The 18,883-nt window shown below is 41.3% G+C and overlaps 1 protein-coding gene across 1 annotated transcript in view; it reads left to right on the top strand.

Moving 5' to 3' along the window:
• The window catches only part of gpc6b (glypican 6b), a 96,468-nt gene that overhangs the window by 41,519 nt on the left and 36,066 nt on the right, over window positions 1-18,883 (top strand). Inside the window, exon 4 of the mRNA XM_078262810.1 lies at window positions 2,583-2,748. Coding sequence (XP_078118936.1) covers window positions 2,583-2,748 — 166 coding nt within the window. The remainder of the gene's footprint in view (window positions 1-2,582; window positions 2,749-18,883) is intronic.

Genomic DNA, 18,883 nt, shown 5'->3' with positions numbered 1-18,883 from the left:
TATTTGGCTGTTGTATTTTGGCTAAATCATCTGAAACTTATATCCGCAACATAGAGGAAAAGAATTGCGTCAGCGTAGCAAAATGCCATGATCACAAAGTCCCGTACAAAAACCATAGCCTATTTATTAATATTTCATATGGTTGCTTTTTTCTATGCTCTGAGAGCCGACCATCGGCTAATTCTTTTGTTGCCTAGCAGCAACAATACAGCAGTACTGTATAGGATGTTCTGCTTTAAAAGCATACACTGGAATGGTCTTGTATCCCTGTGTGATATAGGGTTCATATTCCACTGAGACAGAGAAATAACATTCATCATCCTGCTACGATAATGCAGTTACATTCAGTTTCCATTTTGTATACTTTGTTTAAACTCATTGATTGTCTTTTGTGTGGCTTGAGGTATGTCATCAGATAAAGAAACCTATGACGTTTGGTGTATATTTTCTATTCCATGTAAACATATTCACATAAGGCATAAAATGCGATAGACATTTTTTTTCTTAGGGGTCTTCACATTGCATTCATTTAGCAGAAACTTTTGCCCAAAGTAACTTACAATGAGTGCATTCATCGTCTGTAGAAAAAGCTGTATCTCTTTAAAAATTGTTAGTGCATCCCTTAAAAAAACACTACAGCAAGAGTGTCTTTAGTGCAACAGTACATGTGCTTAGAGTAACATTTCTATTTGTTTTATGAAAATGAGACATTAGTAAGTGCTTGCATGGCATTGTATGGATGTAGGCTGAAGAATTGGGTTTTCAGCCTGTAAGATACTTAATAAGATGCTTGTTGGTGCTTCATAGAACACAGACAAAAGTCCATTAGCTGTGACCCAGTCTGGCTTGTCAGGCTACTTTACTAGGTCACGCAGTCAAGTTTGTATTTGCTATCTGAAACGTCACTATACAAGCTTACACGTGGCAAAACAAACAATCACTGATAAAATGTTGCACTTTAGGATGCACGTAGTCTACACATGGCCTGAATGAAATACAGCAGAGTGGCTAATTTAGCCAACGGTTAGCTGTTTCCTGTAGTTTGTTCTCTGGGTATTCCATCACTATCACAATACCTCCTGAATGAGAGAGATGAAAGCCTTTTCTTCTTTATAGCTTGTTCAATCCCTGCTGTTCACAAAAGTCACAAGACTCAATTGTATTTACAATAAATAGAAGAATTTGTGATTTTAGCTTTATAATTTGTACAACAAATTATAGTCTGTGTTGGAAAACATATGGAAAGCATCAGTGAGTTGTGTTATGGGTAATGTGCTTTTGGATTAACAGCAACATTTTATAAAATGAATTTAATCATTGCCACAACTGATTGCTAATTATGTAGTTGTTTTTCACCCTCTTCAAATGCATTATGCATTAAATTGTGGCTAATTAATTAATTAATTTAAATTTTGCCCACTAAAATAATAATCCTGTGGTTCAGACCGAAACCACTTGAATGTGCATCCAAACGTAATATTTATGACTTGTGAACTGAGACACATCTATACAAGGAGCTCTTAAACACATCATAAGTAAGAGATCTGTGTTAGTATTGATCATATGTCCAGAAATACATTATTTAGTTTCAGTATTTCTAAATCAATTTCTGTAACATAATCCTATTTTAGAGGTACTTTGAATATCTGTGATATATGTTTAGGCAAAAACACAAATGCAGGCTCAATTTAAGAGCTTTGAAAGCTAAGTGGTCAGTAAATTGAAACCAAAAGCTAGGATGAAGAGGAAGTGAACATAGGTGCCTCTTACAGCCCACTCCATTACCTATCTACTTTATTATCTATTAATCAAGTTACTACAACACAATGGTATTTCAATGTGTTGTTGGGCTGCTTAAGGCCTATTGCAGTCTTTCTTGTGAGCCAAATGAGTAGCTAAAGTAAGGACGGGGTGCTAAACATGTTTTATAAAATTGTATTACTGTGAAGTGATTATCTGTGAACACACTTACGAAATATTCTATCTGTTATTTTTGCTTATCTTGTCTATATCGTGCTATTTATTAGTCCTATCCTATCTATCCTATCCTTTTTGTATGTGAAGTAATGGAAACAAAAAAAACAGAGAAAGATGAATAAGTGAAATACAAAATGCTTGACAGCTAACTCTGGCTGATGTGTGGGCAAATGAATAGTTGTCTTTATTTAATATTTTACATTTAAATGCAGGTTAAATTGTCTGTCAATTTGTCACCCACACTGTGATTGACATTTCTCACAAACGTCTATGGTCAGCAGAACATCTCTCTTGTCTCGTCTCTTCTGGCATTTTGGAACGTGCACACTAAAAACCTTTTATCAAAATAACAAACTGACAATATAATTTGTATAACTGGTGGTAGACTCTTTTTTGGACTCCATTTAAAATAGCCAAGAATCCTCAATTGTGGTGCGTTCAGTAACATTAAGTAAAAACAAGAAGAAAAAAAATGTAAAAAACAATTATTTAAATCCTCCTTGAATCAATGCAATTACTAAAGGACAGAATGTAATTCAAATTATGATGGGTTTTGAAGGAACTGTCCAGGTGCTAATGACTGCCGTCACACTGTGTTCTTGCAGGTAAGCAGCAGTCCAGCATGTATTCGAGCCCTGACCAAGATGCTGTACTGCCCCTTTTGTCAGGGCATGCCGGCAGTTAAACCCTGTAAAAACTACTGCCTGAATGTCGTGAAGGGCTGTTTGGCCAATCAAGCTGATCTGGATCCAGAGTGGAACCTGTACATTGGTAAGTCTTTTCAAGTGTCACTCCAGCCGTTTTTCACCTGGGTCTCATCAGACCAATTAGATATTTTTATATGTACAAAATGACCAAATGGGTCTAATGGATGTGGTAGATATGGGGGAAAAACACATCATATTAGCACTCGCAATAATGACACATTTGTAGAATCAATTTTCACATTCACTGTTGTGTCATAGCTGCAACTATGTGTTGCTTAACACAGTGTTGCATGGTAAAACAAAAAGCTGTCAATGAGCTAAAAACAGTTTAAAGCATAAGCTGAAAGCTGCAGACTGGAGTATTGATTGGGTGAGATTGGCAATAACTGCAAGCAACCTTTACACTACAGGGAGTAACTGGATTCAATTTATTATCACAAATATTGCTTAATGTGGCTTTACACCTTTTGTCTGTTAACAGTGGCAGCGCCGGAGATTTTCTTTTGCTGGTGCTATGGGGTTGCTCGACGTTTCAGTGAGGGTGCTCTAAAATTTAGAGTTTCCCTTGACACACATGCAAACAATACACACACACACACACACACGTGCACAGATACACACCCACCTCCGCCGCGGTTTACTAAGCGAGCGAACGAGAGGGAGAGAGAGATTGATTTATGTTTTTTAACTAAAGTTCAAACAAAATTTGCCGATACAACAGCACTATAAAACTCTGATTAGCCCACCGAACATATTTCAAATACCAGCCAACAAGCCGCGTTTACACAATCATTACTGCAGCTTTCATACAGCAGCTTATATTTGCAGAGAAGTAGCCTAATGCAGCAGGCCAAATACACCACAGACAGCCAACCACACACATGGTAAAAATAATGTAGTCTTATCTGTATATAACAGATACTGGTTGACATTTAGGGAGTAAAAAATGACACTTTGCTAATGTTACACTCACTTCGCTAGTCCTAACAGCTACCAAATGTTGTGTTGTTCTTCTTCTATGTAAATACGTTACTGCGGAATTAAGGTCAAAAGTTTAATGTGTGCTGCGCCCATTGGCCAAATAGGATCACCTGTGTTTACTTCATGTTTTTTTAGTCTAAAAATAATCGGTTTTAGTAATGTATTTATTCATTTTTCAAATATAAATTATACTATTTACACATTAAAAAAAATATTTTTTTATAAATAAACCACAGCAATTTCTTGGGGGTGCTAAGGGGGTGCTATGGGAATCCTAGAGGTAGCTACAGCACCCCCAAGCCCCTCCCTGGCGCCGCCTATGTCTGTTAAGCTCATGAAAGAGTAAACACCTTAGTGTTTAAACATTAATTATTTGGCACTTTGAGGCTGATGTTTTATGGTCACAAAGAAAGGCTGGTAAACAGCAGTCCTCCAAACCATACAATAATATAGATACTATACCCTCTAATACGACCCACAAAAGCGTTTTTTTGTTTGACCCATCCACCACCACATCCTGCCTCCTTACATGGAATTTGGTGCTCCTATACTTCGATACCTTACTTTCTGCTTTGCTCCCGTCATAATTACTACGTCCACTACAGGGCACCGTCACTAAAAACGTAAATATGAGACGTAAATGCTGCTTGAACAAACAACTTAAGCAGGTGTTTTTCGGGGGAGGATAGTCTTAACTGCAAAACTAATGGTGAAACGGAATTTATAGTACTGAAAAACTTTCAGCAGAATAAATTTCACATAGGTATTGAGTTGCTCATAGGATATTAATTATAATGGCCTTTCTTTTCTTCCATAATTTTGGGTGTTTTTTGGGGGGCCGAAGCAAGCTGAGTGTCAATGTAAAATGTTTTTGTAAAGCATTTTACACTGGTTTTTTTTTAAATGGACTGATATGATAAATAATGCTAACCTTGTAAGTCTGCAGGATTACAGAAATAGGTGTGTTATGATGTTTAGTTTGACTTTCTATTTTGAGAGAGGTTACAGCTGGTGCTGTGTTGTTATCATGTTTTGACAACATCTGTTCCATTGACACACATTGGGCCCTCGGATAAGAGGCTGCTTTATTTGTCATTCTTCTATCAGCGTTTTCTTGCATGAAAAGATTTTATTGATGGGAGTCTGCTCTCCTGCTGGGCTAAATGGGGACTTGTAATAGGGCAGAAGTGCACAGCGGGGAGTGTAAGGTTTTGTGAGGAGAAGTTCAATGGGAACTTGTTCAGCTCTGAGACAAAAAGTACAAAGATGAATGTAATATTTATATATTTATTTAATATATCATAAAATGCCTAACACAGATGAATCCCACTGTCATTTAGATAAGCTCATCCTGTAGGATTGAACTAAAATTGTGACAGTGAGAATGTGACTAGGCTGCTGTGTTAAACAGGAAAAGGAGCTCCCAGCACTGAAATTGCAGAAAATAAGAGTGGGAGTTTTTAGCAGAATACATTAAAATGAAAAAGTTCTGGAGGCTGTTTCACAAAAGCAGAATTTATAAATCCAGGATAATCGATAAAGCGAGGCTCGACCTAGTCTAATCTGTGCATCCTGGCTAGGTGCGTTTCACGAAGGCCGAGCCAGGCTGAGGAAGAGCGACTAGGCCAGGATGAAGTAATTTGGATAGATTGCTTAACAGACCGCGAGGTTGATAACAGATTTACTGATGCTAAAATGGAGAATACACATTGTTCATACTTTATACAGAGTGAGCAGCAGCTTCTTGTGGAAGTATGATAACGTGAAACACATTATTTGTAAAAAAAGAAACACGGCCGCTGTAATGAAACAGCAAGAGACAGCGTGGCAGACGATCGCGGACCGGCTGAATGCATAAGTAGCCTAAACATATACATTAACTGACCACTGCTCTGAATTCATAAGTCAAAGTCATAATCATACCATTCAAGGATTAGGTTATCATTTGCACAAATTAACCATTGTACTCTTTGCCTTAAACGTAAGCAGAAGATAATGTTCCACAGGAAATTTACCATGAAGATCAATTTTCTACAACGCTAGAATATGATGCGTAAATATCTCTTTTACTTTGTTTCTCTCTCTCTCTTTCATGGGCTAAAATATAAATGTCATAAGTCATATTAACTTCCACTGCTCGCTTTTAATGCAAGGTGTATAACTGTTTGTTTTTGCAAATGACAAGTGACTCATTGAATGGTTTCAGTTAAGAGCAGTTGTTCGTAAATGTATATTTTTTGACTATCATTCAGTCAGTCCGCTATTATCTGCCATGCTTTTTTCGTTGAACGTCAAAAAGTAAAGTTACCTGAAAACAGCGTGTAGTTTCTTTTTAGCATCTCACATCACACTTTCAGTCACTGTGACTACTACTACGGTCAGAAACATTTTGCCAAAATATGAACAAATGAGTGCGGATTTCATGTCGCGGCTTTCGTCGCTGTTTGTCACTTTGCCTAAGATTGAGTGAGAAGTAGTACTCACCCTGTTGTTTATTTGGTTGCCATGTGAGTGATGACGTCCTGTCAGTGTTCCAGTTGCTCACCCTAAACATGGACCCTAAAGGGGAGAGAGAGCGGATTACAGTTTGCTTGAGTTCAGTAGAGCAGACGGCTCTGCAGAGTCATGTTATCACGACTTTATGACTTTTCATAAACAGCTGAAGGAGCGGCAGTGCGCGGTGTACATGGTACCTGTTGTGCGTCTGCCCTATTTCTGATACCGTGGCGGCAGAAATTTTACCGTAATGGGCCGCCATTATCATATCAACATAGAGAAAACACTGCAGTACAGTAGTCTACTACACTATATAGTTATTGTTTCAGTGAACTAAGACTGTAATTAGGGAGGATTGTACAATTAGGATATGTTCTTAAAATTAAAGAATACAAAAAAATGTATCAACTAAAATAATTTAAGGTACATTGGTCCACTATAGAAACACACATTTACAGCACTTTATATATTGCCCTTAGTAAGAGACTTCATTTAAAACACATTGGACAACTTTATCAGCCTTTTCTAATTATCTCAACAACTGCCTTAATACACCAAACTTCTAACAACAATATGAACAGCATTCTTCATACAGCAATATAACCGTAACAATGACTGTCACATGAATAATTATAAAAAATAATGGTCACAACTTTAAATAATAACAGTACTTAAATGACCTGTCGCGCGCCAATGTGACGTCATAGGAGTACCCTAACTATTTATACTCGCGCGTGGTGGTCACGACACTAGTTGCAGTCTTCTCCTGAACAGAGGTGTCACTAATGAGGAAAGGCTACCGACTTTGCTATTTCTACGGACTAGAAGAAGAAGAAAAAGGTAAACAATGGCAGAACTGGCAGCAGCATTGACGTCAGTGTTTCGATTTGATTCGATGACCTACTTCGTCGGATCAAGCCTTTCATTCATCATAAAAGAACTCATCTTAACCCAGTAAGTTTACAAGAGAGATTTGCAGTCGCTCTGAGAGTCCGGTTGCCCTCCAACTCGTCCATGCTTCCTGTTTCCGCTTTGTAGTGCGCCGCTGAAAAAAATAGAGTGGTGTGCCAGCGACAGGTCAGCTGCAGCGACTGTAAAAAGGCTTTTAGCCTGGTCGGGACCAGGCTAGCTGTAGAGAATAAATCTCCATGGTAAGGTGTCTCTGCTTTTGTGAAACCAAGTCAAGGCTAAATTGAGCCAGGATAACTGGGAAATCCCGGCTTAATCCCTTATCTTGGTTTTGTGAAATAGCCCTCTGGTCCTGTGTCCATGTGTCAATGGCTTTGTTACCTCTTGTTCCTATATTGTATCTATTGTAATTAAATAAACTTCATTGATCCCCAAGGGGTAAATTGCATTTTTACACACCGTTGATATTACACAGAAAAGACACACACATGCACATTAGGACCTATACATGCATTAATGGAGTGATGTCAGAGTAGGGGGGATGCCCATGAAATGCGCCAGGAGCAGTTGGGGGTCTGAGCTACCGCTGTCCCCAAAAACCATGTCTGGGCATTTATATTGATCTAACATCGCTGGTTGAGGATTCTCCAAAAACGAATTCTTGCAAGTCATGCTCACTTTTGAGTGATCAAAACCCTGATTTGATCAACTCCCTCTCGAAATGATTCTCTTGCTCACATACTCTGTTTCACTCTGAAATATGTCACATAACAGAGCTAATGCAAATACATTAGACATTTGTCTAACTTTGTTTCTCTGGGATTTAAGGCTAAGACGTAAGACTCACAGAAGCAGAGGCCTACTTTATCCGCTTATCAAGACTGTGTTAGCAAACAAACAGCTACTTACCCTTCCAGCAGATTCTGAGCACTTGATGCATGTACCTCCAGTATCCACTCTCCTTCTTAGCTCATGTTTTTATTTATTCTTTTCTTTTGGGCTTCCTTGATGTTTGCCAGAGTGCCAGTGCCAAAGACAGCGAGGGACTGGTGAGGAGGGCCCTCACCAATCCCTCGCTGTCTTTGGCACTCTGCCATTTTATGTTGGGCATGTAGTGTACAAGCAGCTTGTGCAAGCTTGTGACCTTGGAGCGGCTGGATAAAGTTTTGTGCCCGTCTTTGTGAGAGCCACTGGGACTGTTTGGACCAGCTGACAAAAACAATGACCAGCTCAAAGAGGGTAAAAGCCGCAAAGAGCTTCAGGGTGGAGGGTTGATTCTCAGTTGGATCAGCAGCATTAGCAACATTTTCCCATTACAGAGTCATTTGATTCAGGGTTCTTATTACAACTATCTCAGTGGAGCTTTGACATATACTGTATTTGATGTAGACTTTGAGAAAAAAGGTGAGGAATGAGTTTCAACAGCAACAACCACAACAGAGATGTCTGTTAAAGTGCATAATGAAAAATAAAAGCAAATTGTTTATTTTGTCAGTGTATAAAAAGCATGTGACTTGTTTTAGTCTTCATTTTGTTAGTAATCAAGAAGGTCAGGGGTATTTTGCTTGTTTTGCAAAGCACTTGAAAACAACCATTTTAACAGATTACTGTGATCATATGATACATTATGTACTCTACCTCCATTCATGCTGTCTAACAGTTTATTTATGTGACTATACATTGCATGACAGGAAGGAAAGAGAGCAACATCTCTAGGTGTTTGCTGTCAATGCGCGCACTGATAGCGATGTGGAAGCAGAACTGTTTGAATGACCTATGGTGGCCTGAATGTCTGTTTTCAACAAGCACAGGGCAAAGCAGCTACAGTGCTGAAGGAGAAAGGACAAGATGTCTGGGAACTTTCTTCTAAAAGCAGGGGTGTAGTGGAGTGTAAACACACATTATCCCGGTTAATATTCCTTTAGTGTTATCGTTCAGGAGGTTTTTACCAGGAGCTGAATTATATATTCCAAAACAAACCGACCAGGTGATTAAAACTGGTAAAAACACTGAATAAAGCATTTTCACGTTGTAAATCAGTGTTTCTCTGATGCTGTTCGGCTCATTGCCGCTAACGTTAACGCAGCTTGTTTCTCTAAAAACTTAAGATCCAGACGTTCAGGAGCAGAGATCTCCTCCTCCTCCCCAGTAATGTAGAAAATGTATTGCTAAGAACCACCTGTCACAGCTTACATTCAACAAGCAATCAACAAAGTAAATGGGGCCCCATCAGAAGTTGCATTGATATCCCTAAATGACAGTTTCAACTGGCCCAACAGCTGTTAAACTTACCTGTTCGTCTGTATGTCTGTACTATAATGTTAATCTATTATTCCTCTTCAGTGTCATCAGCCAAGTGTATTTCAATCTAACTAAAAGGGTTCTACATTTACTCCACTAACGAGGAATATAATTCCGACACGGTTCCACTTGAATTTGACAATTTTACATTTTTGCCAATGACCGTTGTGCAGCAACCATTTGTCTTCATCAGGACTCTTGTCAATTGGATTATTGTTCCTCAGTGTAGATTAAATGGCAGTTCTATATCTTTTGGCTCTGACATTTCACGCTCATTATAGGTTGAACGATTTTTAATTAGCTTAAGGTCTAACCACAAAAAAAGGTTTTGACTTGGCTTGTGGTGTTAAATTGTCAGAATGTGTCGTTATCTTACATACAACCAAATGATTATTACTCCGACATTAGTGTTAGTCTTCTTGCCGTTACTTACACAGTGCGATCAAATAAAAATGGGTCATATCAGCTCACTGAAAAAGAATAAGAAGTTTTGGCTTGAGGGCTCAGAGAGAAATTGGGAGAAACACCTGAGAGTCCTGACACAGAGCCAGTACAGACTTGAAGCTAAGATCTTGATTCCTGTTGCTTCCATTCAGACCAACATCATATACCTGCTCCACTGACCAGAGAAGACAAGATATTGGGGAGCGAAAACTAATCCAACCAAAGAGTGACAAATCCTTTAAACCTAGAGGCTGTGCCCATGATAGCAACGATTTTTTCCCAACACCTTCTCACTGAATAACTCCACTTGCACCTTCTAATTAAATGAATCCCAACTTGTGACAGAACTTCACATTAACCAAGGTCTCACCTTCATTTATCTATAAATCATGTGTGGCACTGAAGAGACGAGCTGAAACAGATGTTTGAAGGGCAGCTGCACTGCTAAATACTCCTCCCACTTGAATTGATTCGCTGTAGCTGTACAGCATTTTTATAGAAAGAAAAATAACTGGTTCAGTGTTTCTCATTTTTGGATGACTTTCTTTGATTTGTTGTTGAGGCCAGTGTGCAATAAATTATGGAAAAATTGCCATCCTAAATCACATCATTCCCCTGTATTTGATTTAATGTGACATACAGTATGCACCCGCATCTCGGTGAGGGAATCTTTAATGTATCAATGAAACAACCTCTAATCAGTCCTTGTGCATATTATGCTTGTTTTACTTGCCCCTGAGCATGAGATTAATTAGACAAGCGAATAAGATACAACCATGAAATTTAATTTAAAACATGAGCTGACTGTAGGCTCCAAAAGGCAAATGTTAATTGTACATACACTTGTCGCACATTGTCATTTTGAAAGGTACTGTTCCTGGAACTTATATAGCTTTAGTTCCAGAGGGTCAACTCATTATTAATATTGATATAAAACATTTTTGCTCAGTAGTGTTACTAAATATGTGTTGCAGCAGCTATAATGATACCTCTAGTTTTAGGAAACATAAGATAAACAGAGCTAGAATGTCAGTCTGTTGTGTATATTTCTGCCTTAATGTTAAACTGAATAAATCAAATCTGAATAAATCATACAGTAGATTAAATGGGCTCTGCTGAGTAGTCAGTCTCTAATCCATTTGTTCCCACTGGAGAACAAATCCTTGCTGACCTCTCCCCTTGCTGCGTCTGAAGACGAAACTTGCTCAAGGCATTCATTATGGAACCAGATACTAATTAAAGAATGTTCATAAGCAATATATTGTTTTCCTTTTTAATAGCAAATACCAACATTTTGAAATTCATTTGTAATAAATACTACTTTACTTATCATCATAAACCAGCATTAAAAAAACAGTACATGTGTGAAATTTGATGAGATTAGGAGTGGGATTAAATTTTAATTACATGAATTAACTGAAGCATGGAGCGTCTGATGAAAAGCTGTCAGTCTGTTCACCGCACCTGAGAACTCCATACTGAACATAATCAGGACCTACACGCTAAGTCCTCTGGGATATATAGAGCATTACGCTTTCTGCATAAATCCCTGGATATCTGTTTTAAGATGATCACTTTGTGTTGTTAAAAAACTCTTCCGGTTGGGTATTCTTTTTGTTGAACAATGTTCTGAGGCAGGCTGTTTTTAACCATTTTGATGTTATTTATCAGGCTGTCTACACGAATGTCTTCTTCAGCTCTTTTAAATATCAGTCACATGCTCTGGTGATACATATTGTCCCCTGCAATTTACACCCCTTGTGTTATTAACTTTTTATGTGTGTGGACAGGTAGTTGACACCTGTGATGGAACTTTTCCTCCTCGACCTTCACAGTATTCTCAGTGACACTCGTGATTGGTTTAAAGTCATTCTTCAGTGAACTGGTTGACTGTGCCACAGCTGTATTTGTAATCTTGTGGCACTGGTGTTTAAAGACTGTTACTGTTCTCCCCGGAGAGACATGTTAACACATTGGAAGTGATCTGCATCGATTCTATCTGCTCATTTCTTTTAAATTAGGTAATTTGTTTCACTTGGTAACTGGAGCCAGCCACAACATCACTGTTTATGAAAATTCAAGCCACCAACATATCCTCATCTTTGTGAGAAAATGCCCCATGAATAAAACATTGAGTGGCAAAACACACTGTGAGTGGAGAGCTTATGGCTGAAAGGCAGACCACACAAATAAAAATATTTTCTGCTCACAAGGATGCTGAAGGGTTTGGAATGTTGCTTTTAGCAGCATGAATTCAAACACTGAATATATAACTTATACCTTTACACTTAACCATCATTTAGGCAAGCTAATACATCTTTCACACCTACACAGTAAAGCAGGTTAAACATGCGTTGCCAGCCAATCTAAATAGGTCAACTCACGTCACCTAATCTGGCGTAGTAACCCTCCTCCGACCAAGTTTGAATGTGGTTCAGAGAATACTATTAAAGTGCTCATATTATGCTGATTTTCAGGTTCATAATTGTATTTATAGGTTATTGGTTTAATTTTCAAAAAACACCATATTTTTGTTGTACTGCACATTGCTGCAGCTCCTCTTTGCACCCTGTGTGTTGAGCTCTCTGTTTTAGCTACCGAGTGAGGCATCACACTTCTATTACATCTTTGTTGGGAGTCGCACATGCACAGTAGCTAGGTAAGGACTAGGAGTATGAGGGCGTGCCATGCTAGCAGCTAGGCGAGCATTATAACGTGTGTTACAAAGTGATGCACGTTCGTCACGGAAGTAAAGGCTGGACTACAATAGAGCTGTTTGGAGCAGTTCGTGAACGGTGTTTTCTGTTGGAGATGGTAAGTGCCTTTGGGGTGGACTTTGGGCTTTTTCACTTTGTAAACCTATAACGTGCACAAAAAAGATATAACACAATAAAGGAAAGAGAAAAAGCCAAAAAGCATAATATGACCACTTTAAGCAAATTAATTTAATTTAGTGTTATTAATATTTAACGAACTATCCAACTGATCTGACAAAGGAAGAAAGAGACAGAGCACAAGAGTGGGCGAAAGAGAGAGCGAGTGCATTGAAAAAGCTAAAACGTATCTCTGTCTGGTACCTATGCAATATAATTGTACGTATTGAACTATAGTCGCAGGCTTGAGTGTTTGAACGGTAACAGCCACCGATTAACCTATGACAGTAGTCTCTTGTTAAATAACCAGTGGTGTAGGAAGTATTAAGATCCTTTATATAAGTGAAAATACTAACGACACTTTAAAAATGTGAAACATTTTCAGTTACTTCTGTCTTTATTTTGACTATTGTCTAGCAAGTGGTCACTGATTTGTCTTGGATCAGCCTCTCTGCTTTGTTCATCCTGCATTCTGTATCACAAATTTATTAGATGGCCTCCAAGAAAAAGGGAGACAGAAAGCTGCATGCATCTGATCTGTGTCTTAAAACACATGTGATTGTGCAATCAGAGCTACAGTGGATTTAAAATCAGAGAGCTTGAACTGTCAGAAGCAGCAACGATTCAACCAAAGATCTTTTATATTTAGTTTGCATTAAATCTGTTTAACTCCAAAGGTGTGGGTGAAGTGGCTTTTAGGCACTGCTGTTCTATATCACTGCTGTTCAAATGCATCTATCCTGGATGGGAATTCAGACCTCAAACAGGAAGGAAAAACATGAAGAGAATAGAGGATGCAGTTAGTTTGCAGGTACCTTTGACAGTAATTTTAGTTTGACATTACATCACAGATTGCACCCCAAACAGGGTGAAGACAATTATGGCCAGTCACATTCAACCTTGGTCGGAGGAGGGTCACTAAGCTAGGTTAAGTGATGTGTGTCGACCTATTCAGATTGGTAAAGGTAAAGGAGCTTCACCAGCAGGGTGTAACTCAACAGTAAACCTTGACCCAAAGTTATACAGAAGTTGTGTTCTCTTAAAATAAGGCTTACCTTTTTTTCAAAAAATGTCTGAGTAAGTGCAATTTTTCTTAAAGCAGCTATAAGAATTATTTTTTAGCAGTGGATCAAATTACATTGTAACAATGGCAAAGGGATCACTTGTAGTGATGAACCACAGAGAATTATCAACTGAATCTGCAGCTCCCCTCGACTTTACAGAGTTGTATAGACAGTTTCAGCTCATTGTTTAGTTGTCCGGCTGCAACCTTACTGTTTTGGTTCACTCTCACCGCTCTCGTAGAGTTTTTTCGGCTGAAGCAGGAAGCTGTTTTCAGTGAAAAAGTTCTAAAGCCCACAGTATACCTGCTTAGCACCAAACAGCAGACTTTTTAGCAGCTAAAGAGCCATTTTCCTCATGAGTTGGTAGAGACTAAAAGCAGAGCTAAAAGAGAGGGAATAATAGACTTGCAGGAGGCCAGAAACATGACTCCAAATGAATGATAATGCTTCTCTGTAACTGTTGGCTGTCTAAATAGGTATTTGCTAACAAGTTCCCCAACTTAAGTTGAGGATATGTCAATGTTGTGTTTACAACTTGGTTCCGTTGCCCTCAAATGTCCAAAGAAAACTAGTCTAACACTTGTGAGGCAATCTACCTTAAAAAATTGGTTCCGATTGTTTCCAAGTCTGCCATGTATGTACGTTGAGAAAGTTATTGATCCTTCCTGTTTGTTCTGGCTGTGAAGCGAACTACACTGTAAAACATGAAACCATTAGTGTGAAATCCATGCAAACAACTTTCAGACTTACAGCTTGTACTGAAAATAGAGTGAATGTCTGAAAATTCAAGACCATTTACCTTGACAAAATTTTAAATGGTGCTTGATAAGATTATTGATCTTGTATTAGAATAAAATAATATGTGATCACTCTTAAATAAGATATATCAGTAACACTTTACAATAAGGGTACATTAATTAGCATTACTTAATGCATTAATAAGCATTAATTAACCATTAATTACAGTTAAATAAGATGTCTAATAAACATTTATTAACAATGCTCATGTTTGTTCATGTGAACTAAGGTATTAATTAGGGCTGTCAGCATTAACGCGTTAATCGCGATGCGATTAAGGGCCAAGCATAACGTTAATTTGTTTTAATCGCATTAATCGCATGCCGGCATTTATTAATTTATTTTACACTTCACTCAGCTTTGCGTCGTGCCTAACAGGCTACTATTTTGACCCTTTGCAGCACCGTTACTTATCATCAAGCTGCCACTTCCTCAGGCTGCAGGCATGATGGAGAAAGACAGCAGCATTAACTCTGAATGGAGCTTTTTGTTTTCCAAAACGATAGTTACGTTATTGTAACTCCGGATTCTATGAGTATAGGCGTAGCCCTCTAAGCTACGCTATGGGTTTATCCCTTCGCGCATGCGCAGTTGTGAAGATTTTCTTTCCCGCCCTTGCGTACCGCTCGGGCTTCAACTACGTCCGCAAATACTGTATATAAACAGAGCGGATCCGTTGCTCTGCTCCCAACATAAGCTTTTTCTTCAGCTAATGTAACTGGAGCAGGTGGCCCGGATCTTAGAGGGCTACGCCTATACTCATAGAATCTGGAGTTACAATAACGTAACTATCGTTCTATTTCATATAGGCTTCGCCCTCTAAGCTACGCTATGGGTAGGTAGTCAATGCCACCTGCAACCCAGAAAATAGTGGAAAATAGACTAAGCTTTTTTCCCCTCACTGTCTCTCTCTCATGCACTGACAGGAGACTGTATCAGATAAGCCATTATCTAGGTAACGGAGCCTGCCATGGTAATGATTTGGCCTAGCTGGCTGTAAGGCCCAAGCCGAGAGTGCAAGCATGCATGATTGGTGAGGGTAATACATGATTGATAATTATGGGACGAGCGAGTTCCTTCCAGCCACCCAGAGTGGGGGGGGACCCCAGGCAGTACACATGCAGCGGCACATATCATGATTGTAGGCGTGCATGGTAGTGAGAGAGGATGTGTGATAGTGACAAAAATATATACATATGTACATTATATATATATATATATATATATATATATATATATATATATATATATATATACATATACATATACATAGGCTACACATATGTGGGACGCCGCTCTCCTCCCGGCACCCGGCAGCAGACAGAACACACATACGACGGGGCATCATTCGTCGTTGAGTGAGGATAGGACCGAGTGGGTCGAGTGGGTCAGAGAGATGATGAAAGGGCATGGGGGATGCAGATGTCGGCTACTGACATGCCTCTGAACAGAGCTGTTGATGCCGATAGTGCCCTTGTAGAATGTGCCCGGATGCCCTGGGGGGGGCTACGCCCCCTCCGTGTTATAGGCCTGGGTGATAGCCTCGCACAGCCAGTGAGACAGGCGCTGTTTTGACAGGGCCGCTCCTTGGGAGTGTTCCCTATAGTGAACAAACAGCTGCTGTGTCCGCCTTCGGGCACAATCGGTGGGAAACCTCCTCCGCGTCGTTGTTATGAGACGGGGGGAAAAACCCTCGACCGAAAGGAATTTGTTAAAATTTTCGGTGTGAAAGAAGGGTTAGGCTGTAGGGTGGCTGTGCTCCCGTCCCCTCTAATGGAGAGGCAGGACGGCGAAACTGACAGCACGCATAAGTCGCTCAGTCGCTTGGCGGTGGAGCTCTGCGAGCAGCGGTGACCTGGTGTGTGCTTGTGAGGAACATCTGTCATGACATCAGCGTAATGTTCAGTGGGAACAAGGGCTGCTCGGTTGAAGGGAAACTGCTTTTTAGAAAGACTGAAGTGGCCCTTAAAAGGGCCGTTGTGTTTCCAGTTTTCAACCGTGGAGGGACAGACGTTCCCCGTGGAGGGACAGACGTTTGTTGGGTGGCTCGGGGGGTGGGTTAGACCAGGTGGGGGCCGCCTTCATGGTCCCCCGGCTCCGTGAAGCCTGCCGGTCATGTGGGGCGGGCAGTCACTGCGAAGGGGGGCCAGGCGGAGGAGCGGAGCTCGAAGCCTGGGAAAACGCAGCCGCAGCAGAGGCTGTGGCGCGCGACTGTTGTCATGGCGACGGTGCTTCTGTGGAGGAGCCGTCTTCCAAGAGCCGAGCATTCGAAATCGTTCCGCTCAGTGCAAATGGGATGTGACTGTCTGTAGGCTGGGCCCAAATAGTCCATCAGGAGCTATGGGGCCGTACAGAAGCTCGCGTCTGATGTCAGCGGGTAGCTGTGTCATGTGGAGCCAGATGTTTCGCTGGGCCACAGTCTGCCACGCCATGACTCTGGACAACGCCACCATGGTCAGGGTGAGGATCGCGGTCATAGCTTTGCCAATCTCCGTGGCTAGCTCCGGAGGAAGAGCTCCCGGAGTAAAGGCCATGGCGGAGACTGCGGAGGCTAGCAAAGCTATATTGTTCTGTGCCGCGAGACCCTGGGCCGCACATTGGTGTGACCGGTCAGTGACCTGAGCACATACCTGATCCTGGGGCGAAGGAGGCATAGGCTTCCGGTGGCCGAAAGAAGTGGCCTTCGGGAGCAGGATGGACGCCAGGCTCTGCTCCAGGGAGGGGGGGGACCGAAGGGAAGCCCGCTTCGGTGTCGCCTTGAACCCGAGTAAACGGGGCGTAGCGAAAGACGGGAGCCTTCAGTTTCCCGGGCTGGGAGAGTGCCTCTTCCACAAACGGCCAAAGCTCCGTGAAGCGCGGCCAGAGTGGAGCCCATGAGGAGGGCGGCTCCTGAGCGTAAACATCCCCGCTCAAGAGGCCGCGAGCGGGGGCTGGAAGCTCAGCCGGGAGCGCTATGCCTCTCTGGTCTGCCGCCTTTTTGATGATCTCCGGCAGATCCCAAAAGAGAGTCTTAGCGGTGGAAGGTGGAGCCGCCTGAGGCAGAGGGGAAGACCGCCGGAGCGGTGCCCTTGGCCATTCCGGAGATGGGGAGAGCCGCAATGGGAGGGCATCGATCCCCGTTTCGAGGCCCAGTTCTCCCAGGGGGGAGGAGGGACAGCCGGTGACGGAGGCGTTATCCGAGGGAATCGAGCCATCGGACTCGTCGACAAAGCTTTCCTCTGGCGGATCCAGGGTGTTGACGGATTGCCGTCTGTCTGCCCAGCTGCCATCCCCTTCCCCGCTAGCCTGACACTCCAGAAAAGCTTTGGCCCGCCAGTTAAGCTCTTTAGATGGCAGGCGGATGCCGAACTGGCAGGAGGCGTAAGTGGCGCCAAGGCAGGTCTCACAGCGGGGATGGAGGTCCGGCGGCAGGATGCAGCTGGTCTGGCAGGTGGGGCAGAGGCGAACACCGCTGGAAGTCGAGCTTGTCTTCATACTGCTAGCTTGAAGAAAAAGTGGGAGCAGAGCAACGGGTATTATATATATATATATATATATATATATATATATATACAGTATTTGCGGACGTAGTTGAAGCCCGAGCGGTACGCAAGGGCGGGAAAGAAAATCTTCACGACTGCGCATGTGCGAAGGGATAAACCCATAGCGTGGCTTAGAGGGCGAAGCCTATACGAAATAGAACTCCTGGACGGCTCGTAGACAAGTCAAAAGCCATATGCAAATTGTGTAAAGCCAAATTAAAATATCACCGAAGCACGTCAAGCTTGAGCTACCACCTACGGAGCTAAGCATATAGTTCAGTTAACGTGATGCTACCGCTAGCATGCTACCCACTCCAGAAAAGCAGTACTTTGGAGAGTGCTACTGGCCGACCTGTTGATGAAACCAAATCCCAAAAAATTACTACAGCTCTTGCAAAACGGGTGGCAACTAACTGCAGACCTGGCAGTATCGTAGAGGACTCGGGTCTTAAAGACGTACTACGGTTGGCATGTTCTGACCCGTTTTATACACTGCCATCGAGGTGGACAGCAGCCCCACACACAGCCTGTATGACACGGAGAAAGCAGCCACAGTGGAACTGCTGCAAGGTGCTGCAAACGCTGTCTCATTAACCGGTGATCACTGGACGTCAATGAATAATCAAAATTATTTAGGAGTTACTAAACACTATATTGACTCTGGTAAGGATAGGGATTTTTTAGTTAGGTACTTGGAGGAATTGTGCAATAATGACAGATTCACAGATTTTTCTTTTGTTTACACAGTAAATAAATAATTACAAATCTTAAAATCAAGTTCATAAAGTAACTTTCTTTGCATTCATTTGATT

This window comes from Sander vitreus, chromosome 11 (genome assembly GCF_031162955.1).
Source record: "Sander vitreus isolate 19-12246 chromosome 11, sanVit1, whole genome shotgun sequence".
NCBI lineage: Eukaryota > Metazoa > Chordata > Actinopteri > Perciformes > Percidae > Sander > Sander vitreus.
Note: the sequence above shows the minus strand (reverse complement) of the source record. Positions and strands in the feature narration are given on the sequence as shown.